Source organism: Cladophialophora psammophila (genome assembly GCF_000585535.1).
Source record: "Cladophialophora psammophila CBS 110553 chromosome Unknown aczJe-supercont1.12, whole genome shotgun sequence".
NCBI lineage: Eukaryota > Fungi > Ascomycota > Eurotiomycetes > Chaetothyriales > Herpotrichiellaceae > Cladophialophora > Cladophialophora psammophila.
In genome coordinates, this window is record NW_006912933.1 from 206,229 (window position 1) to 230,501 (window position 24,273).

General features: G+C 50.1%; 7 protein-coding genes across 7 annotated transcripts; 2 read left to right on the plus strand and 5 right to left on the minus strand.

The window, feature by feature from the left end:
- Window positions 1-409: 409 nt before the first annotated feature.
- Window positions 410-1,067, minus strand: A1O5_07752 (carbonate dehydratase; the record flags this gene model as incomplete). The annotated part of the gene is made up of 3 exons (XM_007748341.1): window positions 410-590; window positions 639-790; window positions 888-1,067. 3 exons carry the CDS (start codon window positions 1,065-1,067, stop codon window positions 410-412), a joined length of 513 nt encoding a protein of 170 aa, XP_007746531.1.
- Window positions 1,068-3,943: 2,876 nt separating this feature from the next.
- Window positions 3,944-8,370, minus strand: A1O5_07753 (ATPase; the record flags this gene model as incomplete). Its single annotated transcript, XM_007748342.1, has 3 exons — window positions 3,944-4,296; window positions 4,386-6,570; window positions 6,643-8,370. The coding sequence occupies 3 exons, from the start codon at window positions 8,368-8,370 to the stop codon at window positions 3,944-3,946; spliced, it is 4,266 nt and encodes a 1,421-aa protein (XP_007746532.1).
- Window positions 8,371-9,855: 1,485 nt separating this feature from the next.
- On the plus strand, window positions 9,856-11,362 carry A1O5_07754 (uncharacterized protein; the record flags this gene model as incomplete). Its single annotated transcript, XM_007748343.1, has 3 exons — window positions 9,856-10,224; window positions 10,283-11,016; window positions 11,098-11,362. The coding sequence occupies 3 exons, from the start codon at window positions 9,856-9,858 to the stop codon at window positions 11,360-11,362; spliced, it is 1,368 nt and encodes a 455-aa protein (XP_007746533.1).
- Window positions 11,363-11,640: 278 nt separating this feature from the next.
- A1O5_07755 (uncharacterized protein) lies at window positions 11,641-13,338 on the minus strand (the record flags this gene model as incomplete). The annotated part of the gene is made up of 2 exons (XM_007748344.1): window positions 11,641-12,803; window positions 12,891-13,338. 2 exons carry the CDS (start codon window positions 13,336-13,338, stop codon window positions 11,641-11,643), a joined length of 1,611 nt encoding a protein of 536 aa, XP_007746534.1.
- A 1,186-nt stretch (window positions 13,339-14,524) lies between these two features.
- On the minus strand, window positions 14,525-16,082 carry A1O5_07757 (succinyl-CoA ligase [GDP-forming] subunit beta, mitochondrial; the record flags this gene model as incomplete). The annotated part of the gene is made up of 5 exons (XM_007748345.1): window positions 14,525-14,659; window positions 14,730-15,069; window positions 15,117-15,662; window positions 15,720-15,819; window positions 15,878-16,082. 5 exons carry the CDS (start codon window positions 16,080-16,082, stop codon window positions 14,525-14,527), a joined length of 1,326 nt encoding a protein of 441 aa, XP_007746535.1.
- Window positions 16,083-19,155: 3,073 nt separating this feature from the next.
- Window positions 19,156-22,410, minus strand: A1O5_07758 (uncharacterized protein; the record flags this gene model as incomplete). The annotated part of the gene is made up of 4 exons (XM_007748346.1): window positions 19,156-19,836; window positions 19,900-20,445; window positions 20,512-20,990; window positions 21,045-22,410. The coding sequence occupies 4 exons, from the start codon at window positions 22,408-22,410 to the stop codon at window positions 19,156-19,158; spliced, it is 3,072 nt and encodes a 1,023-aa protein (XP_007746536.1).
- A 625-nt stretch (window positions 22,411-23,035) lies between these two features.
- Window positions 23,036-23,929, plus strand: A1O5_07759 (uncharacterized protein; the record flags this gene model as incomplete). The annotated part of the gene is made up of 1 exon (XM_007748347.1): window positions 23,036-23,929. The coding sequence occupies one exon, from the start codon at window positions 23,036-23,038 to the stop codon at window positions 23,927-23,929; it is 894 nt and encodes a 297-aa protein (XP_007746537.1).
- Between the last annotated feature and the right edge of the window lie 344 nt (window positions 23,930-24,273).

Below are 24,273 nucleotides of genomic sequence, written 5' to 3' on the forward strand. Positions count from 1 at the left end.
TATGCTCCTGGTTGACTTGCCAACACGAGAGCGGAATGCACCGGAAGGACCCGGCCAAGATGGGTTCCAGCGAGGCTGGAACTGCAGGAACGAGGTTCCTGAAGGAATCATTTTACTCCTTGCAGGCGACAACGGAATGAAAGTTGGCCCGACTTTATGTTTCACCGCTCTAAATTCCTTCCTCTCAGAATATTGGCGCCATCCGCATGAAGTTTTTATATTACGCATATCGACATTCTCCCGAAGTCAAGAAGGAGCGTGAGGTTCGCAAGTAAAGCATATTCCTGGAACTATCTCAACCTCGTAGCGATGGCGAGTGTGAGCATTCTCGCCTGATACGTTGCGCAATTCGTCGAAACGACTGTCGTTTCTTCGATTCTGTGGCTTTACTTGTCTGTCAAGACGGACTTCAGGCAACTCTAACAGTCTTGCCGGTCTCTACCTGATAAATCCAACCGCTGATGGTAATGTCGTTTGGCACCAGTTTGCTGTCGCTGAGATACTGCACGTCCTTCTTTACCGCCCCTTCCAGGTCTGAGAAGGGAAGAAAGTCCGGCTGGCGGGATTTGAGCTCGGCCAAGGCATCAGATCTGCATCTTGTGAGTGACGGTTCTCTCTCAGGCTTGTGGTTTCTCTACCCCAGGTTCTTCTCAACCAACCCATAGGCATCTTCATTCGTGAATGTCAGCATCCCGCATCCAGTGTGCTTGACAAGGACAATCTCTCGAGTGCCCAGAAGCTGCTCGGATATGATGATACTCCGCAATGCATCGTGCGCGGACGCTCCTGCCTATCATGAGCATTAGCGCCTATGTTCACCGTCGCCAACTTCATTGTCCGTCTGTTGATGGTACAAGACAGTTATCATTGAACCATGAGTGTCTCACATTCCGAATCACATGAGCATCTCCAAGGTCAATACCGAATGCTTGCGCCGGATCGATTCGAGCATCCATGCAAGTCAACACAAGATATTTCTTGGCTGGTGGAAGCGCGAGGTGCCCCTGCGTGAACAAGGAGGAGTATGCCTCGGAGGCTGATTCGACATTCTTCTGGATCGCGGACATGTTGGCTGTACTCCCTGTAGTGTGCTCTCTTTAATCGGTTACCTGGGACTGGAACACTGCTAGTGGGTGCTGCCAGACCAGAATCTCTGCTCAAGATCCAAGAAAAGCGGAATTCTCATGGATTATATGAAGGATAAGGCCAAAAGATGCCGCGGGAGGGGTAAGGTGCTTCTTGCCTTCGTTCTTGAGCCCATCATCTCAACATGGCGATGACGTGCTCGCTCGAGAGGAAGAACTAGGACCAATCCCAAGGCGCCTGTTTCTTACTTGGATGAAGAACCCATCGGGTACCGGAGGCGCGGGCCTTCGGCCTTCTTCCGTGCTTTCCTCGGGCTACCATTCGTTGCTCAGATGTTTATTTCCCAGAAGGAAATCTTGATGCTGAACATCTCTTCGAACCAATTGGTAACAAGCTCCACATTGGAATCAATTGGGGCCACCATGTTTCCCGCCATCGAAATGCGCTTGGTTTTCAACGTTGGCAGTGCTCAGGCCGACAGGAACGTTGTGGCTGATGCTACAATGGCCGGACATCATATCCTCAACTAGCCACCAACATCCATTCATCTTCTGAAAGTCCTAGGTATGTGCTATCGTGAACACCGACTTCACGATACCAAAAATTACCCACCCGTCGTGCTCAGCGAGACACGTGAGATTCCGAGAACGGATCCTTTGACGTCCAGCCCTTCATACTGAAGGGGTGGACTTGTCCTCGAGCCGGAGAGAGAGTGTTCCCTATGACGCTCCTTGGGTCCATTGTTGGTAAAGTTGTAATGAATCGACTATGCGATGCTTTGGATCGATATCGCTTATAGGCCCAGGATAATCACGCCCCTGGAGAAACAGGCCCTGGCCTCTCCAATGAACCAGTCTATCCGATGAGTATGGGTCAGGCTACCCACACTCGGGCGTCCCCTTTCATGTGGGTTTCAATCATACAATTTCCCCCCGGTGAGTCCAACAGCGGCATTCAAGAGGCAGACAGTGATATTCGTATCGTCAAGCGTGCAGTGCAGATCCCCATCAACGATATGTATATATATATAAATATAAATATCCATCGGAAGATCGAAGGGTTATCCAAGAGCCTCTCCGGTGAAATCTAGATCAAAGATTCAGCCTTATCCGGTTGAAGTAACGGCTTGGCTAGATACGCTGGGTATGAAGCACCTTGGTGGCGTTTGCTCTGAGAAACCGACAACTCGGCTAGACGCGGATTCGAAATCTCGTATTGTGCCAACCGTCCCGGAGTCTAGACCACAGTCAAAGTCTTGGTAGCTCATCCAGCTTGTGACAGGGATAGTACACCCCTTCGAAATCTTTTCGTCCTTTCGTGCGGGTGACCATGTGTGCTGCCGGTCAAACAGTGTTTGATCTGTTTGTCGTCGATGCAGAACCCGCCTGGGAGAGAACATATCAAAGCATTTGCGAGAGGAGCGCTTCACGATGTTGAAACTTTTGGTGGGAAATCAATCGTCGTTGGCCACGCCAGGAGAAGTCGTGTTCATCAGCGCCCCTCGCGAGGTACATTTATTCAACAAGGTCGAAGATCAGCCGAGAGTGGTATAGAGTCTCCATTGCTCCCTTCCTCCTGGCGGGAACACAGGGATTCCGCACAATAAAGAAACTTGTTTACGCAACTCCACCATTTTCTGCCATAGCCAGAGAAATGACAGCTTTTAGCCACCTGGAGAACTAGAACCGATGGGCAATTACAATAGTACAGCATATCTAGCCCAGTTCATGCTTCCTTTCCCCAACATCCTTTCCAAATGCGGCCCGTGATGTTGATTGTGTTTATTGATGACAGCTCCGGCATGCACAGGGCCGCATCTAAAAGGACGGCCAAAAAAAACCCCCTCACCCAATGCGCGAGACAACGTATCTATCGGGCGGTCGCATACGAAGCAGCCTTTTCGTCGAGTTCCTCGGCAGCAGCCCCGGGTCGAAGAGAGGCCTAAGCCCAGGTCTGGGGGCGGTTTTGTGCCCATTTGATTCTATCTCTTTTTGCTCTGCTCTGTTTCTCTATTTCTGCTTCTAAACCGCCAAAGAAGAGCGAAACAGGATTATTGCCGGCATCACTTTTTGGATTTCGAGTTTGGCCAAACACTTCATACCAACGGTAGCAGCATCTGAATCGAAGGAGTGGTATTCACAGTCCCAAAAAAGCAGCATAGCGCCGAGATGGTGCTTCAAATGGCGAGAGAAAAGGAAAGGAGAAGAAAAATGATAAAATGCCCGTAGTAATATCCATCTTCTCACCCTTGTCCGAGCCTAACATCAAGCCCTCCGATTTCTCCGCTTCCGGGTCCAAATTCAAACCCAATGATTGCCCTTTCTTCTAATATACCATACAAGCAAGCGAATTCCTTTTCAGACAGCAGTGAGATTCTTCACGTCTGTCTCTGTCACTGACATAGCTTCGGGGCTGGTGCTTGCTTCGTGCCTAGCGACGAGACCTGGATGAACTTCTTGGTATCACTTCTGTTTTGATCGATAGAGGGCACACGCTTTTGAGAAAATGCGCTCTTGGGCAGGGAAAGAAAATTTTGAAAAAAAAAAAAAAAAAAAAAAAAAGAAATTTTGAAAAAAAAAAAAAAAAAAAAAAAAAAAGGTGTCTCGCAAAAATGAAGAAGAGGGAATATTTTAGGCTGCTCCTCTTGATTCTACATGTTATGCTCAACGGCAATCTAGAAAATTTAGTCCCTCGAATTCCCACGCCGAAACCGATTCTATTTAATCCGGCTGGTCGACTCTCAAAGCTTACCCATCACGCCTGTGAACGGTATTTTATGTAAACAGATTCACACACAACCGTGAACCTGATCAAGCTAAAAACGGCCATCGCAGCATGCAATGGCAGAGATTTCACATTACTCGCCGGCTTTCTTGCTCTGCTTTGTCCTGAGTTTCAGACAAAGGTACACCAACGCGTACGAGCTTATCGCAAATAGAACCACAATGGCAGCGTCTCGCCAACCGTCGTATTCATGTTTCAGGTTGATTGTGTACAGGTAGTCGGCGCCGGTCCGGTACTCGCAAACCTTGCAGTTGTTGCGATCCTCTGGGTTCGTGAGGTTGGCTAGCATTCCGGCCGGGCTTGTCAGATAGTCTGAGAGGTACTCGCCGCAGGTGGCATTGCCGGGCGTGTCAAAGACGGCAAACTCCTTGCCCGTGCAGGATACCCTAGTGTCCCAGACATTGAAAACTAGTAGGCCACCCATCACTATAGTATTTCATAGCCTTCCCGTTAGTCACATGGTGCATTAAAAATAACAAGTGCCTGCCATGGAAAATGAAAGAGTCTGCACTTACAGTAATTGAATAGGTTCAGCCAATAGATCCAATATCTCCAAAAGGCCTGGATTTGGCCATAAGGGACTAGGACGCCACAGAAAGCGACCAGCGTTCCGATCAGGAGAGGGTTGACGAGCGAAGCAAAGACCGCGTTCGGGGCGTAGGCGGCGATAAACTGACCAATTCCCGTATATACAAATTCGTAGAATAACATGATGAAGAAAGTGCCTCCGGCGCTGTTGCTGTTGTTGGGAAAGCCGACCGTGTAGTACCAGCAGACGAAGTAGAGAACCGCACAGATGCAAAGGTAGGGGATCTCTGAAACTATCAACGCAGTAACGAAGGCGATCCAGCTGTACATTTTCGATTTCTTTTCGCGCGTTTCGAAGATGTCCCGCCGCTCAATGAAGAGTGGTTGTAGTTGGTTGATGACTCCTGGCGCCACGAAGATGAAGTTGAAGATGGTGAAGAGCTTGAGTTGAAGGTCTCCGACGCCCTCACCGACCATCCAGAACGAGAAGCCGTTGAATAAAGCAGATCCGATGTGTAGTGCGATCTTGTTGTTCACATAGTCAGTGTTGCGGTACAAGGAAAGATTCAGGCGCTGAGTGACGATTTTGATCTGCGACCACAGCGGAAGGGCAAATTCAAAGCCATCATCCTGTGTTCCGGAAGGTGTGTTGACAGCTTCGCTGATAATGGTTTCTAGTTCCCTTGATACACTCTGATGTTCGGCCGAATCTAGCCAAACTTGGGCCCAGTCGCGGCCCTGGGACAGATGCCCAGAGACGACATCTATCATATGCTCGGCTGGATTGGATTCCGGCGGACAAGGGGCTCCATATCGACGGAAATAGTCTTTGACAATTGCACCATTCTCACCGATGTCTCCAAAGTACACCGTCTTGCCGCCCTTGGCCAATAGGAGAAGTGTATCAAATTGGGCAAACAATTGAGCAGATGGTTGATGAATTGTCACTAAGACGGCTTGCCCAACATCTGCCAGCTTGCGAAGGAATCGAACTGTGTTGTAAGCAGATTGTCCGTCGAGGCCCGACGTAGGCTCGTCCAGAAAGATCAGAATGCTCGGTTTGGCCACGAGTTCGACGCCGATAGTTACTCGTTTTCTTTGCTCGATGGACAGTCCAGCACCAGGGAGCCCGATCAAAGTATTTTCGATATCGTGGAGCTCCAGTAAATCAACAATGATGTCGACATATTTCAACTTTTCCTCCCTGGAAACGTGCCTGGACTGTCGAATCAGAGCCGAAAACTCCAGTGCTTCTCGTACCGTAGCGTAAGGTTCGTGAACATCAAGTTGTTCGCAATAGCCAGCAGATCGCTGAAATGAAACCGGGAGAGGTCTTCCGTCGACAAGAATCGACCCTTCGATGGTGCCTTCGGTTTTACGTTGGGCTAGGACATCGAGCAAGGTAGTTTTGCCAGCACCTGAAGAACCCATCAGCGCTCCAAGCATTCCTGGTTTGACCCAACCTTGTATATTGTCAAGAAGCTTGAGATCTCCGTGGGATGTGTGGACCGTATAAGAGAGATTTCTCCAAGTGAAAATCGAGCTGTTTTGGATCAGGCCCTCGCTTTTTGGTGGTGCGTCTTCCTCTGCAGCTCTGAGAGAGGAGCCGGAGCTGGTTATCTGTTTTTCTGACTTCTGAGACTCTTCATCTTCCAGCAAATGGCGGACTTTGTGGACGTTTTCTCGCGGAATGAGGAAGTTGCTGCCTTGTTCAGAACTTGCTTTCCACCTCATCGTGCAAATAACAGTGATTCCTACGAAGAGCGCCCACCATGCCCAGACAATGCCAAAGTTTCGCCAAAGATGGGTATGATCATAAGAGAGCGAGCGCAGATAAGCATCGCCGGTAACAGACGTATCCCCCCGAGTTGCGCCTCCAACACCAGCACACGACTGGTATTGGCTATTGGCATAGCCCGGACCAGCTGGAACAAGGTTTGTTCCGACGCAAGGGATGATTTTGCCGTGGAATTCATTTCCCAATAGACTCTCGAAGGCATAGGCTAATGGGTCGATCCAGAAAATCCAGACAAACCAAGGGTGCATGTCTGGTTTCACGATCATGTATCCAACATACATTATCAGCGCCGCAACAAGAAATCCGGATACTTTCGAGGCACCATCAAAGGTTCTGAACGCTGCCCCTATCGATCTGAACACGGCAGTCATACACTACAAATAAGTTAGTGGTCTTCGCTTGATGTTTCTTCCTGTCAGAATTGCCAGAAATAGGGGTGTTATTACCATTGTCGCAGAAAATACCACAACCCAGAAAATGAAGAACTTCCCAGCCGAAGCGGAAAGCCCGACCATCCAGTAAAGTATGACAGAAAGTGAAGTCACCTGGAAGATAAGCGGAGGGATGTCTGCAGCAATCTGAGCTATGCAGAAAGCAGCTGGGTGATACAGAGCGAAGTATTTGTGTTTCGCCAGGACCGGTCGCCCAACAAACGAGTCAGTCACTTCGGACATAGCTAACAAGCTATTGTACAGTAGGGCGAAAAATATGGCGCCGCCTTTGAGGAAGAGGCCGGCGGAATTGTCGGGTGCATTGTAGAATAAAGAGCCTGCAATGAGAGCTTGAACAATGGTGGATGCCTGTTTAATGATGAATGTGGCCTTGTCTCCCCACATGTTTTGGTATTGCCGAATTACGCAGGCCTTTACCTGTGTCAGGAAGCCGGTGGTCAAAGGGCTGTTGCGAGCAAGTTGTTTATCTTTTTCGAAGATGACGGACTCCCGGAATGCCAGGGTATCTGCCTCCGCCGTAGATGTCGACGGGTACTCATATTCTGCCGCCATGTGCTCGTACAAAGTAGAAGCCTCATAGTGCTTGAGGAGCTCGTCGGCGTTTCGAGGAAACTTCTCCTCGTAGCCATGGCGGATCTGTCGCTCAGTGGGAACGGTAACGCCTGTCAGGAAATCTGCAACATTCGCTCCTTCTGGGCAGATAAACCCTAGATTTTCCATGAACGGCTTGGCTTCCCTCATCGGCCCATAGAACACCTGCTTTCCTTGATCGAGAACCAAGACTTTGTCGAAGAGATTGTAAATGGCATTTCCTGCTTGGTAGAGGGTGACAATCGAGGTGAGGCCGAGAACGTCCGTCATGGTGCGAATGGCTTTGGTATATTCAAGGGCAGTGCTTGCGTCAAGTCCTCTTGTACTATTGTCCCAGCAGTAGACTGCTGCGCGCGTAGCCAGACATTCGATGATGGACACTCGCTTCCTTTCCCCTCCAGACACACCCCGAACATATTCATTGCCAACTTTGGTGTCTGAGGTATGGGAGATGCTCATGGATTCCAGAAGAAAGTCCTTGAACTGTTTTTGATATTCTTGTCGCGAATGCAGCCCACTCGGGAGGTGGAAGGGGATCTTCAACCGGGTTGCAAAATCAATTGTTTGCCCAACCGTAAGCGTAGGATAGAAGAGTTCCTCTTCGGTGTTGATGACAATCTGACCTCGATATTGCTTGGCGGCCTTATGATCCATGGATCCATACCAGACATCTCCCGAAATGGACTTGTATCCTGCTCTTTTGTTCGCTAGCATCTTGAGCAAGGTTGTACACCCAGAGCCAGGCCGCCCTAGAACGAGAAGCATCTCTCCAGGCTTGACGCAGCCATGGGATCCATGCAGGATGGTCTTGAGCAGTGGTTTTCGGCGAGATTCTTTCAAAGTCTGGAGGACATTGTACTGGGAGAAGGAGTTTTCGTGGATGCTGGCGTCTGAGCTGAGGACTTGTACGTTCAGATTACACCAGGTCACTCCCAATCTCTTCTCTTTGCCACCAGAAGCTAGGTCCCGTTGGTGAAAGTCCTTGACTTGGCTGGCCAGCTCCCAATCCTCGTCAGTAGAGTGGCTGGTACTGGCATCGTCTTCACGTTTTTCAAACTCTGTTAAAGTCAGATTCGAGTCTTTGGGAGCAGCAGCAGCTGGTTTGTCTGAAGTGATGTCGTCGGTGCCCATCTTGGCCAAAATCGGGGCTATAAGAGCATGGCCGCGAGGAAAACATGAAGCTGCGGGCTTTGGTTATATAGGAAATCGCTCCTTTTTCCCATGAGCAGTTGACTCGAGATATTCTCGCAATTACGGCCGGCCTCGCCGCCTGATGACACAATTGAGTTGTGCACAGGGCCCACCGATGGAACAGAGATGCCTTGACTGGAGCCCAGAGCTGGTAGTTGAGACGGAGCATTTTCGAGATAAGGCTGCGGCTGCAGCTGCGGGCATTGACTCGGGAGGTAATGGCATCCAACTCCGGCCGATGGCATTGTATGAGTCTATGGCGGGACAAAGGATATCCGAGGAAATGGACCTATCACCCGCGGTCATGGCGTTGCCAATACTATTGTTGCGTTGCGGATGGACATTTAGCTCTGAAGGCAAGTGGATTGATCATGGAGCCATTTCGGGCTCAATTTCAACCTGGTTCCGAGACGCCGATGACTAAGCGGCAAGGCTGGTGCCAGCGAACCAGGCACCGTCACGGTTTTGATAGGGTTTGTCAGATGTTACATGGTTCAAGACCTTACGATCTGCTTGCGAATCAGGTCCATTGACATGTGCCCTCCATCACCACTCCCCTATTGCGGTCCGAAGTTCTGGATCAGTGTGTCAAGACGTGCGCTGAGTCATTCTACTTACACAGCCAGCCACATACTCTCCCACAAAAAGCGCCGGCTCTGAGCGCAACGAGAAGCTCAGTACACAACATGTCCGAGCTGCAGAGTGTCGAATCTCTATCGTCAGAACCTAGTGCCAGGAGCCAGCGCAGGGTTCGCGCCTGCGACTCGTGCCATATGAAAAAGGTGCTCAGTCCCGCCCATATTCAAAGCCTGTGGATCCCGTTCAGGGAGCTGATCGAAATTCCGGCCAGATCAAATGCGATGGCGCCAAACCCCAGTGCAACTGGTGTATGCACCACGATATACCCTGTGTCTTTGCGAGGATGCATAAGATCAGGCGCCGAACCGAGGCCTCCAGGTACCAGGCTCCCCTTTCCTTGAGCAAGCCACTAAATCATGTCGGCCAGTTTGGCTAATCGACATACGACAGGAGGTTACGCGAGAGAAACCTTGTGCAGCGCATGGAACGAATAGAGAATTTGCTTAACGAGAACATCGCAAGACTCGAAGGTATCCAGTTTCATCATGATGCCACACATATCCTCACTTGCGTACAGGAACGCCATCCCTAGATCCACTACCACCAACAGCAGGCTCAAATTCAGACGACCATGCTGAGGTGAAGCCTCCGAAGAACGTATCCGTCGGTCGAATCTATTCCATTGGTTACAGGCTTGGTGACATCAACCTGTTCCATGGAGTCCCCTTTCTTTCATTGGAGGGTCAGCGCTGGATCGGATTTCGAACTGAGGAGAGCGCTACCGTGCCCGAACTGGGCGATTCTCAACGCCCCCTCTGGCAAAACCAACTAGGAGCGTGGCCTAGCATGAACGGCCGTGATTTTACACTCCATGAACACATGCCAAAACTGCCCCCAAGAACTCATGTTGAGCAATACTTTGACGCTTACCGCAACTCACCCGTTTCTAGCATCTTCCCCATTGCCGATCCTGTCTTGTTTCCGATTGTGGTCGGCAAAGCTTATGGGGAAAACGGCAAAGACCGCGTTGAGGTCGCCACAGCGAAGGCATGCGTATTTTCCTTCTTAGCATTTGTGTCGGCTATTTCCAATCCCGACGATGGCGCATTTCCTGTTATCGACATTGAAGAGTGCTTGATGGGAGCCGAAATACTTTTTCCGGATATTCTAAATGCGAGAGCACGGACTGAGGTAGTGGACGCTATGATCATGCTGGTGCGTTCAGCCTCCACATCCCTGAAGCCTGCGCTGACCGTTTCTTGGGTGTCAACAGGCCGTCTACCAGTTCACGCATGGTCATGTTCAGACAGCAGACATTGTACTGACACTTGCATCGAGATTCCTCTACATGCTGGGGGCGCACCTCTATCCCGGCGAGGAAGTCGATGGCCTTCCGACGAAATCACCAAATCTTGAAATCAGAACAAAACTCCACCAACGTGAGATGTTCTGGCTCTGTTACACCCTCGATAGAGAGATCACATTCAGAACTGGTCGACCTCCGATCATAAGCGACACGTCCTGCGATCTCGTGTTCCCCAAGTACTACTCGAGACAGAATGCAGACGGCTTCAGAGGCCTTACCAGGTTGCCGGGCGATCTCGGCTTAAGCCTCATCAAGTCAAAGGCCTACGAAAAGCTCTATTCGCCACATGCCTTGCGAAAACCCGACGCCGAAATTCTCAAGGACATCCGTGAGCTCGACGACCTGCTTGAAAACTGGAGGCAATCATTGGCTTCGGAAACTCGACCACCGCTCTCGTTTGCCCAGGAGGCCAAACAATTGCCGACCAAGGGCCTGACCATTCCCTCGTTCATGTTGCGACTAGAATACCACCACTGCATCACCACAATCCACCAAGCCAGCAGCCGCTGCCGTAATTGGTCTCACGACCGGTTGATAAACGAAGGGCTGAGTTCGAGTCTAGACCTCGCTTTAGAAGCAAGCCGCTCCTTGCTTTCCTATTTGCATTTTGCAGAACACCTCCTGGTGCCCAATCTTTTCTGGTGAGTATTTGTGTGTGCCACGACTTCGTTTTCCCACTTCTACATATGGCCCCCATTTATTAACAAACAATTCCAACCCAGGATCGTCATATTCTATCCCATTTCGGCGGTGTTGACGCTATTCTGCAACATCCTGCTCAATCCCGCCTCCCGGTCTGCTTCCACCGACGCCCAGAGCTTGCGGGAAGTCCTCGAGTTTGTCGAGACGTTTTTACATCGCGCCCAGGTTTTTGATCGCCATCTCCAGCACATGAAGAGGTTGAACGAATTTATTGCCGAGCTTGTGGAAATGGCCGGAAGCGCCATCGAACAGGCGCGACGGTCGCCAGAATGCAACACGCCATAAATTTCGCAAGTGAGGACGTTCACAAGAATGCCTCCAAGCAGGGTCTGATCCCAATCGACGTGGTCATTACCAGAATGGTTTGCGATGCTTCCCTGGAGATTGATGTCCAGAGTTCTGTCTCATGACGTGAGGTGAGTCTCCAAAGACAATAAAGCGAAGGAAAGCTAACCAATCCACGCAATGAAGGTCGGTCAATGAGCCAATCACTGGTATTTTCGAGATGCCCGTGGGCTGGGATCATGCATTCTCCTCGTCGTCGCATTACCAACACGATATGTCTATTCCCCATCACGATTTTCATCGGCAATCCGAGTCCCCCCGTCGTTCAGCATGGGCGGGATCTCCTTGTTCAGCAGCGTCGTCACACTGGTATCTGAGTCCTCCATCCTAGCTTTGAACCCACCTTCCGACTTATCCTCTCCCCTCTCGGGCCATAAGATCTGTTTATTCACGATTGCCCGTATCATAAACCCAACGACAACAAACCACACAATGATCAACAGGGCCGTCATGACGCAACCAATAACTCGGATAGCGTCGACATCGAATGCCTCGGCCACAGCAAAGGTCGCCGTGGTGAGAGCCGTTTGGGGGAAGATGAAGCTAAACCAGGTCATGGCGAAAGGCATACGGTGCTTTTCTCGCAAACAATCCACATTAGAGACTAGGCTGACAAAGAAGAACCACCATGCCAGACCCCAGAGCCAGAGACACATCCAGGTGGCCACCAACTTCAAGATTTGGGCGGCAAGCACACCTGGCACATCCATAAATGTGGACGTGGGAGAGGAAGCAATAACCCGATGCAGATCGTTGGCCATGCCGATAGTCCCACTGACTGTGAAGGCGGAAGGGCCGACCGAGACGAACATGCCTGGTCGAAGTGGCTCGGCGGGCAGTTTCTGCGTCATAAGCCGGTATACAAAGGCCGAGTAGATAGTTAGCGAGACGAGGAAGCCAATGCCTTGAATCGTGAAACCTCCGACCAGGATGCGAATCGCCTGCTTCGAGCTCAGTGCCTTGGTGGCTATGTTTGCGGCGTGGGGACCGATGATCAGCAAAGGATACGCAGGAAAAATCCATATCGGAGTCATTCTGGCGATGGTAAAGGTCTGAGTGGACCAGAGAACGAGGTAGATGATAATGCTCAAGACAATGGCCAGGCCGCAGTCGAACCAGTACAGGATCAAAACGGTACGGTTGAGCCAGAGTCCGACATAACCAGACCCGTATTGGACGATGTTGATCAAGATGGTGCCAAAGGAGACAGCGAAGGCCGGCACGAAAAGTGATTCGGTGGGATGGGTGAAGCTCGCCCGGAAGGTCCAGGGGTACAGCGTGAATCGCGTGATGATCATGGCCCAAATGACGATGTATAGGACAATGTTGAGTAAGAAGATTGCAACACCGATCGCATAGAGACCGTGAAATCGGTACGGCACTGTTGTTCAGGATCTGCGTCAGAGAAATTGCGTTTCAGGCTAGGTACTGGAAAATTGCGCCAAAAAAAAGGGGGGGGGGACCATACCGGCGTGGAGGACATTGGCGATACCCCCAGTCGCCATTGTAAGGGTGAACCACGCCCAAGTGACATGCTTCATGCGTTGCGACCAGGAGAGGACCTTCGGGTGGTCATCCAGCATACCCTCGGCCTTGCCTTTCTCCGCGTCCTCTCCGTTTGCCGCCGCCGTAGTTTGTGAATCCTTCCATGGTGGCTCACTCGAAGTTTCAGGCGGGGACACATTATTGAAGTAGTTTCTCGATCGATTAGCGCGGTGCTCTGGGTCTTCCACGATAGGTGTCCGCCAACCATCTTGGGCGTAGGGTGACCTTGCCTCTGCTGCGCCTGGATATGTATCATAATCGCCATGATAGCGCTGGTTGATGGGGCGAGCGCGCGGCATCATAGATCCATAAGGCTGGGTTGGTGGAATGGCGACAGAGGAAGGCCGTGAAAGGCGAGGTGAAGGAGACATCTCGACTTTGTTCATGTCTCAGCTGGGTTATACTTTTCCTGCCTGGACCCCACCAGTTGCGCAAGGAAGAGGACGGCGCATCAGGGTGCCAGATAGTCCATGAGCTTGCGGAGAGATCTGCGTTCATCGGCAAACATGGTCGACGACATCCATAACCCAAACGCAGGAGGCAGCAGCACTGAGGCCGCAGCTTCGCTTCGAAACCGAGATATTGAACAGAACGGAAAGAGGATATTGTCGCTTGCCATCTGGGGGAAGTACCGGCTTTAGTAATTCACTGTTTTTTTGGCGTGAAGAGCAAATTGGAATCCTGTTGCCGTGTTTCCGCGTCTTTTGCGGCCACGGTCATCGTTGTGAGCGTGTTGCTGCAGTGTACTGGGTAGATCTTGTGTCGTAGTGCCAAATCTCGGACAGAGCGGCTCGGAAGAGGGCCGATTACGCTATCGTTGCGGTAATCTGTCTGGCGCAAAGCGATTTGAAAATCTATATTGCACTGCGGCAAATTTATTTAGAATTTGAGTGCGAGTGCTCACACTCCATTTCCAGTGAAACAATGCTCGGGCCAATGGTCTAGTTGGTATGATATTCGCTTCGCATCAAACGCCATTTCATTACAAATGGCTGAAAAATGTGACTGTGAAAGGTCCGGGGTTCAATTCCCCGTTGGTCCAGTGAAAATTTTTGGTCTTCTTTCAGTTGGCATTGAAGTAGGCGTAGTGATTTTTTTGGGTACGGTACGGAAGCCTCGGAGAGAATGGAAGGAAAGAAAACTGATTGGCAGAGTCCTCATCCTTGACTACATGCCGACGGAAAGAGCGGACTGGGCCGTTGGTCCGTTGTCATGGCGGAAAATAGACGGATAGAATGGCAATTGAGAAAGGACGTGAGCACAGTGGAATCGGCCAAAAAGAGGTAACCAAAACCCACTAGCTCATCTCGTAATTGAACAGTACCATCTATTTCACAGGGAATGCGTCCCAGGAGGCCACAGTCGAGGGCAAATGGTAGAAAAGAAACCCATCTTGGACGAAAGGGATGATAATACTTGTACAGGTAGGTCGACTGGTGCACAACGGTATATCGTTGAATGGCGCACCAAGGGAGTTACAAACATGTCCCTCCTGCTACGCGCGAAACCCTGAGTGATTATCAACCATTTCGACCACCGAAGCCGACTATTGGGGACTCAGATACCGAGGGTAAACTCCACGCCCACATCAATGTCCCGTGCCATTTTGACAATTTTGGATAGGTCTACTACCTTCTCCGCTGCGCCTTGTAGGTCGGTGATGGAGAAGATCTTGAGGCCTGAATTGTTGACCTGTTTCATGGCGGGTTAGCTGTGGTGACCACACCCCTGAGCGCCCCTGAGCGCCACGGAGACGACTTACCAAATCAGCTGCTTCTTTCATGTTGGTGCCCTGCAAACGACACACGATTGGTAACCTCAAGTTCATCTGTTGTACAACGTGGATCAAGCCCGAGGCGATAGCATCACACCTGACAATACCGCCAAAGATATTGACAAATATGGCTGTCACTTTCGGATCGTTGGTGATCAGCTCGAAAGCAGATCTGATGGCTTCTGGGGTAGCACCACCACCGACATCCAAAAAGTTTGCGGGCGAGCCACCGTTGATCTTGATGATATCCATTGTAGCCATGGCTAGGCCGGCGCCATTTACAAGACACCCAATGTCACCGTCCAGTTTGATGAAGTTCAGACCGTACCTGTGACCATGTAAGCAGACGTTGTGCACTGGGCTAAGATGACATACTCTGCAGCCTTCACCTCATCAGGATCCTCCTGGGATGTATCTCTCCAGCTGAAGATTTCCTTCTGCCTGAATTCGGCGTTGTCATCGAAGCCCAGCTTGGCGTCCATGGCCAACACCTGATGGTCGCTAGTTTCGCTGAGTGGGTTGATTTCAATCTGAGTGGCATCCTTCTCCATGAAAATTTGATACAGCCTTTGAATTGTGTTCTTCGCGTCTTCAATGCACTGTTCGCTGAAACCAAGCTTGGTCGCAATGTTCCGCGCAATGTCGTCTGTCACTCCCTTGTTGATATCAACAGGTGTCGTGATGATGGCATCAGGAGTCTCCTTGGCTACGGTCTCGATGTCCATGCCACCTTGGGATGACGCAACAATGACTGGCGACTGAGTCGAGCGATCCATGAGGATGGCCAGGTAAAATTCCCGGCGGGCAAATTTGCGTTCGCAGATGTAGACAGAGTTGCAAATGCGTCCTCGGGCACCCGTCTGCTTTGTGATGAGCTTGTGCCCAATCATTTGACTTGCGAACATCTTTGCTTCGGTGGGACTGGTTCATGCGTCAGTCAACCCTGATCATGGCTCAATGGCGGTCCGGCGAGCATACGAGTAAATCACCCTCACTCCGCCCTTCAAGCCATTGTCAAAGGTACCTTTACCTCGACCACCTGCGAGGACTTGGGCTTTAATCACCATATCATCTCCATCTGCAAAATCCACGTCAGTGTTGTGCACGCTTCGAAGTCCCCCATTGTTTATGCGAACCGATCTTCTTTGCAATAACCTCGGCTTCTTCTGCTGTTCGAGCGACCTCTCCGTAAGGGACTCCGACGCCATAGGTTCTGAGTAAATTGGCAGCTCGATATTCGTGGATGCTGAGGTGCCTCAACTGTTGTTGTTGGACTGAGGTCCGCACCGGGGTATCCTGCCGCTCCCTGTTAGAACACCTTGTAGCCGCCAATTGAAGCATTGGGGACGTACTCTGACAGCCTTCAAGGCCAGGCCCAAGCTGCGGCGACCCAATCTGTACATCTTGCCCACAAGTTTGGAAAAGAGTGACTCTGGGATGAGGGACGAAGCGAGAAATGGACCAGATACAGCGTTACAGATGTCGCAGCTTCACAATCAGGGTTTCGGAGCTGATTGGTGGCTTGGGAGCAACTCTAGCCGAGCACAGCCACAAATGTGCCACACAGCAATTCCACCCGACCAGCTCTTGGCGGCAAAAGACGAGGTAAGTCGGCACCGAGCGCACCTCGATCCTCACCCGACCCGCGCCGCTTTTAAACACCACTCACCTTCTCACCTTTCGCTCACCTTCCACTCACCCACGACCAGCCTCTTCCCTGCTCGACAATGACTTCTGCTCCTACGCCAGACCAGGATGCCGCGTTGGTGGGCGAGTACAAGTAGGTTCCCTATTTTTTTTGGGCACTCGAAGCGGGTTCGCCGTTCCTGTCCTTTCGACTTGCTTTCCACCCGTTGCGTATCTCCTGCCCCGTTCCCCTCTGTCTGCAAAATGGGCCTTCCTCTCAGTGCGAGATCTTAGGAGGCCTTTCACAGATGTCCGTTTCTTTCCCACTCTACGTTACACCATTTGTCCTTTTACCTCGTTCTTGGACAGTCTCACGGTTACCGGATCTGTATCAACCATCCATTTGCCCTCGCTAGGATGGCTCGTGTACGAAAACCACCTACGGCAGACGAGCTTAGAGCTCGAGCTTCGGCTAGAGGTTACAAAAGAGGTACGCACAAAGAGAAGGACAAGCTTCTGATTTCTTTGCAACGAAGGATCACGGGAAAACAGAAACTCCTGAGTCCAACGCACTGGTCAAGCTTTCACATACACCAGTGTATTCGCACAGTTGACCAGTATGTTCGCGCAGTTGACCAATGTTTTCGCCCGGACCAGTGTATTTGCATTAGTAACAGTTGGCCAGTGTATTTCCACGGTCAACTAGTGTAGCCATAGCATTGTTACTACTTTAAGAAGGCTGGAAGTATATAGTCGTGCTCTGCACCCACTTCTATAGTCTTCGTGGTCAACTTCGTTATCAATTCCATACCTACCTTTGGAATAGTTCGCTCAGTATAATGACCCTTTACGACTGATCCACTGATACTAGTTCCCTCCTCTCGGAACCCTGAGGTCCCGCGGCAAGACATCTTGGAGCGAGCCTAAAAATGTCGTCATCCTTCGGTTGTCGCAGCAATTTAGTCAGGCACTCTTTGCAAAAGCCGTGACCACACATACCCACGACATTTTTGAAGCTGTCCAAGCAGACGTCGCACCGCAGACGGTGGACGTTTTCCAAATGCTCACGCGCAGCTTGGTTGGGCTCAAATCCGCCAGTTCCAAACCCCTTCGTGTTGTTCTCACGAACGCTTCACCAATCCCCCGTGGAAGCGGAGGGTAGACAGTCCAAGTTCTAGACCCCAAGGACAAGAAGCTCAGGCTGGGGCAGCTTGTGCTCACACGTACATAGAGTCATGCACAAACGCGAATATGGTAATGAGGTACTATACTTAGTACGGTGGAAAGCTTGCTGGACTCCGGAGAGTCATATTGTCTACAAGGATTGGATTCCCGCATCGCTGGAAGCGAAGAAGAATCAGCATTGTCGACAGAGCGAACGGTTAGGGGGTTCTTTCGAAGACAGAAAGAAGAAGTATGAGAAGATGATGTTCGTCGTTGATCTTGAATGACGAGAGAGTATGCAGGCACTGCTGTATGCCTTGCTGCAGTCAGACTGAGGGAAGCTTCTGAATCGGCGCGGTATACTTTTCGCGGGCCGTTTGGCGCACCGTGAGAACTCGGATATATGTTGTATGTCTGACGGCAATTCATTCTTTTTTATAGTATGTGATCTAAAGTGAGAGAATTCGTGCAAAGAAGGGAGTCTGTTTGAGCCTGACGGGGCAATTTGTGCACCCACCAGAAGGCGTGGACTTAAGCGGAGCGGAAAATACAAACCCTTCCGCGATGGATATAGACCATAGATCATCCCACGCTTTTCAGAATACAAGGATACATACAGTCACCTATCGGCATGCCGGATGGAAGCGACTCTTTGTGCTCCGTACACTCTATCGAATGTTACCTAGATCTGAATCAATGGAGAACTGTCTCTATACTTCTTGCTCTTACGAGCTAGAATTTTGAAATATTTTTCACATAGAATCAACCGCGACAAACCCATCAAGTAAGATGAGCCTTGAACCAAAAGGGTCAACTTTGAAGTTAAGTAATTAGGTCATTCTGGTATCACAACTGCATACGTACCTACTAGGTAGGTATGTCTACAGGAGGTCATTCCTCATCCTCACACTCAGTCCCGTATTCCTAGTGATACCATATATACCACGTATACACGCACCAGCCACCAAGTTTAAACCCGGTAGTTTCACAATGTCCACGGAAGACTCGGCGGCATGGTCATACTAGCATTCAGATGTTTTAATTGGACACCTCGGAGAAAAGGATCCCTGTCGCGATAGGTTTTAAACATTCGTCGCGAATATTACGTTCTTATACATTCTTAGTGCTCTCTCTCGTTGCCTCTTATCCACTTCCCGCTGGCACTACCTGAATTATGCCACCTTGGAGGGTGGAGGCCCAGTCATATCCTGTAGTCTGCACTCCATACGGGGTACGGAATGTATAAAAGCCGTGCCCGTAAGTTAAAAGGTTATTCTTAGAAAGTTTCTTTGGAATATATCTAGCTTTGTCTCCTAGCCTAGTCTGGCTTGTGCTTATAGCGCCGAGAAGGCACCTACTACCCCACCTACCCCCTGTAACAAGTCAGCCTTGCTCAGCCTCGCGAATTTTCATTGTTCGTGGTGATGTACTCCGTAACATGTGACAATGCTTTGAAAACGCTGTAGTGCTTTTTTGAATCTGGCATCTTTTCTAAGTGTGTAAGAGTCGATAGGTTTTATATCAGATGATTTCCTTTTCTTTCTTTCTCCGGAACTTCACAGCCTACAACAACTACTTATGAAACCTCCCAACCCTGACAACAATCTTGATTCTTGGTGTTTTGTTAGTGTTTATTTATCAAATTCCGAGCCATCGCCGCCACCGCCGACCACTTGACCTTGTTAAAGTGACTGTTTTCAATCTTCTGTGCCGCCGGATCAAACTGGTGCCAAATCTCGATAAAGAACTGGTCGTTTACTCCTATGTTCTCAAACGCATTCTTCATCACCTCGAGAGATTTGAGCTTCTCATAGTCCTTGACCGTCAGGGCTGTGGGTGTCGGCTCCTCCTCGTTCGCGTGCGTACAGATGGCGGCCAGCTGAACGCAATACAAGATCAGTCCCGCTAGTCCAGCAGCCAATGCGGTGGCGATCGAGGACCCATCGAGTATACAGTGACTGTCTTTCATCTGGAGACCGGCACTGACGTAATGTTTGACCTTGACGCCGGGGAGGAGGAAGTCAAAGTCCACGGATTTCCTGTCGCCCACCCACTTGGAGGACCGTTCGGCTGCGTCGGCCGCACCGATACGGATGATCTTGTCGCGGCAATAGTAGCTTGGGTAGCTGTCCTTTTTGGTGTCTCCTGCGTCAGCCGCGGAACAGAACATGAGGATATGGTTGTTGAACGCCTCCCCCACCGCATCTTCGAGACTCTTTCGAGTTTCTTCGTCGTCATCCTTTGGTTGTAGCGACCATGACATTGATATTATGTCAACATGATGAGCGATGGCAAGTTTGATGGCCTACACAAGTCATATGTTACTCATTGATTACCTCACAATGGTGGAAAGAATACTTGCCTCCACAGCGGTTTCGGATTTGATGCTGAGCTTATTTCCGCTTTCAGAGAAGTGAGATTCCAAGCGGAAAATGTAAAGCTTCACGAGGGGAAACACTTGCTGTACCAATGAGGCCATTGCAGTGCCGTGGCCTGAGCTGCTGAACCAATAGGGGTGCTGTCTGTTTTCTTCCTGATATAGCGTTTGTCCACCCACGACATTGCCCCTGAGCTGGAGCTGGGAGATATCGGCTCCGTCGTCGATTATTGCAATTTTGATGTCTTGTTTAAGTTGTGGGGGGATTTTCTTGTCGTCCGTGTTCGGATGAGGCATATTGATAATGACCTCGGCGAACTGCTTCATGGACTCGATCCACCTGTGTGGTTCAGCTTCGGTATCATCTCCAGTTCTACTAGGCGGCATTATTTCTCCCCGTTTCAAATACCGCTGGTCATCAACTACGCGGACCTTGATCTTCTTTTCTCGAGTGTAGGTCTCAAGTCTCTGCTGGAATTTCTTGATATTCTCACTTTGTCGACTCGTCCGTCCATCTTTCTGTTTCATTCGAGGTTTCTGTTAGTGTGTCCACACCGAAACACTGCAAAGCAGAGCCATTACCAGTATAGGATGCAAATAAACATTTGTGAGGTGATCCAAAGCTGCAAGACCACTTTGTTCGCTCCATCCTCGAAGAACGGCGTTACTCCCACCCCAGTAAAGATGCACTTTTTCCAATTGGGTGCCAACACATCCGATGGTTTCGGGGCATAGATCCAACTTTTTCCAGTCAAGCTCTTCCACACCTAATCCGTTCAAGACTTCTTCGATCGTCTCGTCATCATGGGCTGGCAGTGGGCCTGACTGCGGAAGGTCATCAACAATGACCCGGAGGACTTGCTTTACTCCTCTTCCTCTCAGCCAACGGAGGAAGAATACAGCATCTCTTCGTCCCGGGCCAGCGACAGACTTTGCTTCGTTGTCGTCGAGATCGACCTTGATGTGAGGAATGGCGACATACTGCAAGATATTGTTAAAATGCACATGGTTGAAGGTTATTTTGAAATCTTTGGCGACAATCTCCTCCGGGGCTTCAAAATATTCGAAACATATCTGCTTGTCTGCAATCACAGTCAGAGTCTACCCTGATAACTTTGGTGGTGTCCGACTCGTACCGTCAACGTTCCTGCCATAAAGAATCTTGGAAGCTTGTGCAGGACTTCTGTTGCGCAGGCAATAGAGCTCCAGCATCCGTTTCATTTCGTCCGCACTTTCCTCAGTGACCAATGTTGTGCTGGTGATGGAGCCCCTCCTCTCTTTGAATGGAATTGACTGAGATAAAAGCGGATGCGCCTGGATTCCCCCTCCCGTCCTAAGAGCTGTGTCTAACACCTTGGGTCTCAGCAGTAGCTTGTCCATGGATTTCAGCGTGCTACTGCTATCAGCTTGCAGTGAAGCCATAGGACCGGCAGTTGGAACGACCGAGCTTCTAGGTTGGTCAATTTCCAGCGATGGTTGCGTTTTCTTGGGCTGCCCGACATTGTATATGGTTGGCATCTCAAGACTCGGGAGTTTCGATGCGCCCGTACCAGAGTCGATACCCAGAGGGCTCGAAGTCACGTTGTCGATCACGTCGCCTCTAATTGCCAACTTCTGTAGTCCAGTATCTGGCTGAATGTTTCCATGTAGGAAAGGCTGGCTAGCTTGGAACTCATCCTGGGGTTGAGTCGGGAACTCATCCTGGGGTTGAGTCGGGAACTCATCCTGTGCACGTGGCTGGGCCTCGTGCCGAGTCGATACGTGATACTGGTAAGGCGACATTCTTTTCGGACCAGCTGTGACACAATCAAGAGCCTTGCCTTCACGTTCAAGAAGCTTTTGGACGATTTGAACTTGGTCTTTGGTGCAGTTTTTGAATGCAACAGCATGGTGAAGTGGAGTATATCCCCTTTCATCCTGGCTCCTCAGCGTACTTCTCGAGGCGTGATCGACCATTAAGCTGATTGCTTTAACGTAGTATTTCAACTCAGGAGAGGCAAGCTTGAACGCCGCATGCAAACAGTTTCCAGTGTCATCGGAGGTGACACGTAAGAAATTGTCGAGATCCCAGCCTTTTTGAGCACAGATGTAATCGCCGACGTGGAACAACCAGATGTAGTTTTTTCGAGATATTGCAGCATGAAATGGTGTCCTCTTATAGTCATCCTGCCAGGATAGGATATCGGAATCTTCGTTAATAAGCATGAACGAAAGGAGGAGGCAGTCTCTACTGGCGGAACTGTAGGCAAGCAAGTGGAGAAGCGACTTGTTGTCCTCAGCATTCAACAACCATTGGCCGCCATTCTCTTTCCGAAACCTTCGCCGGTTCGCCTCGTCACCAAGATTGAGCTTGTTCGACCTTGCGCGTTCAACAATATCGTCGAATATTGCTCTAATCTCCTTCTGTTCTCCCGGTAAATCGAGGTAGTCTCCGATGACAAACTCACCCTCATCATCTTGATTGTCGTCAATTTGTGAACGTTGTGTCGAAGTGTGCTCCATTTCGATAAACAAGTGAGCCAAGCCTCTTGAATAGATTAGAAATATCAACGGTAATATATATAAGAACGCGGCCACCGTAGGAGACGCGTGTTGGTGATGAGAATGGTGGTCTAAATAAGAGAGGAATTCTTACCGCCCACCCCTCGAGAAGCATTCAGAGAGTTCGCTTCCGGAGTTCTTGTTTCTTCTTGACCTATTCAGCCTCGTCCTCACGCGTGCATGCGATAAAAAACTCTCATGACCATATCAGACGATTCTCACAAGAATGAGCTGTTCCGATGGCCATTGAACCTCTCCCTCCATGTTCATAATGAGCAAACCGTCAGACCATCCACCATGCAAGGGCACTTCGGGAAATAAACAGGCACACGCCAAGTAATAACTGCTGTTTTTACGAGGTTATCGCGTGCGGACACGACTCTGAATCACACCACGGCTAGCAAGCGAGATCCGCTAGACCTTCTATCCTGTGTGACAATAAACGTATGCCGCCCTCATCCACCGGACAATCACAAGCTCTATATCTGGGTTAAACTTGAAAAGTGATCGAAATCCTACCTCGAGGATTGTTTTCTCTATCAACTTACACACAGGGCGATACCACTGCTTTGTTAAATTTTCCAAAATGCCTATAACTAGCGGGATGGATAAAAACACAATACTGCCCAGTTTTTCGGTCGACCTTGTATGGGACACCGATGACAAAGACAACATCTTTCATTCAAAGCATCCTTTGCCGGGTCCAACACAGCCCAAAGAATGGTTTTGCGAACCGGGTCATGTTCAAATGTCTTGCGAATGCATTGATGTCGTCCACGGAGTCCTGGATCCTGAGACAAAAGAGTTGGCAACCCTGATCGTTCTTGACTTCCGCTTTGACGCCCGCAAGCTATCTCGACGAATTGCTGAGGCGGATGTATTCATCGAGTTCTGTGCAAAAGAAGAGGGGGACAACGGACCTGAGGTTTTACGAATAGCACCAGATGGAAACTGGACACTCCTCCCGACCGAAGCAACGAAAGACGTGGACACCTATGTCAATTTAAATCTACCAATACCCCTCTACGCTGCGCACGCAGGTTTTGAGGCCGGATGCAAGCGCTCTATTCACCAGACCCTCACCAGTGGTATGAACGTTATCGGTTCCTGCGAGGTCAGGGATCGGTCCTGGCTTCCTCATAATTGCGCACACTGGACGCTTCTCGAAAATCCGGCAGTCAAATCTGGGATACCAGTGTTCTTGAGATCAGCAATACTGCTGAAAAGAGACCACATGGAGCCTTTCCGGTGCACCGCCCGAGTCAAGGCAAAGGTCGACCTGATCAGCTCCTTCGAGCGACTTTTCGGCGTCATCGGCAAAGCAGGAAACAAACACCCCATTTCTTTCGACCCACGGATCAGAGCAGGCAATAATATGCGGCCGGTTGACATGGAGCACAATCTAGGCGGTCTGAACTTGTTGGATCTGGCAGATGTCACATCAGTGACTGTCTTCGGCAGTGCTCACAAAGATATATAGAGGTGATGGGGGACGGAAAGTCAATGGTCGGAGGACAAATGTGGCTTGCATGGCTTCGCATATTTCATCCAGTGGCTGGCGATTGCGAGGGCTGATTTCAGCCACCAGGTGAAACCCATCACGCGGTGGCGTTCAAGACCTCGTCAGTTCTCGTCGTACCACATCGTAAGAGTAGTTGAATAGTTTCAGGTAGATGTACTGTATTTACAATCTGCTTTCCGCAACATCTAGCCGCCTCATACGTGTGTTCCTCAACACTTCTTATCCTTTCCACCTTCAGCCCATATACTCGGGACTTGAGCTGCGTTAGCATACTTGTTTACGACGATCCACGATGCCGCTTC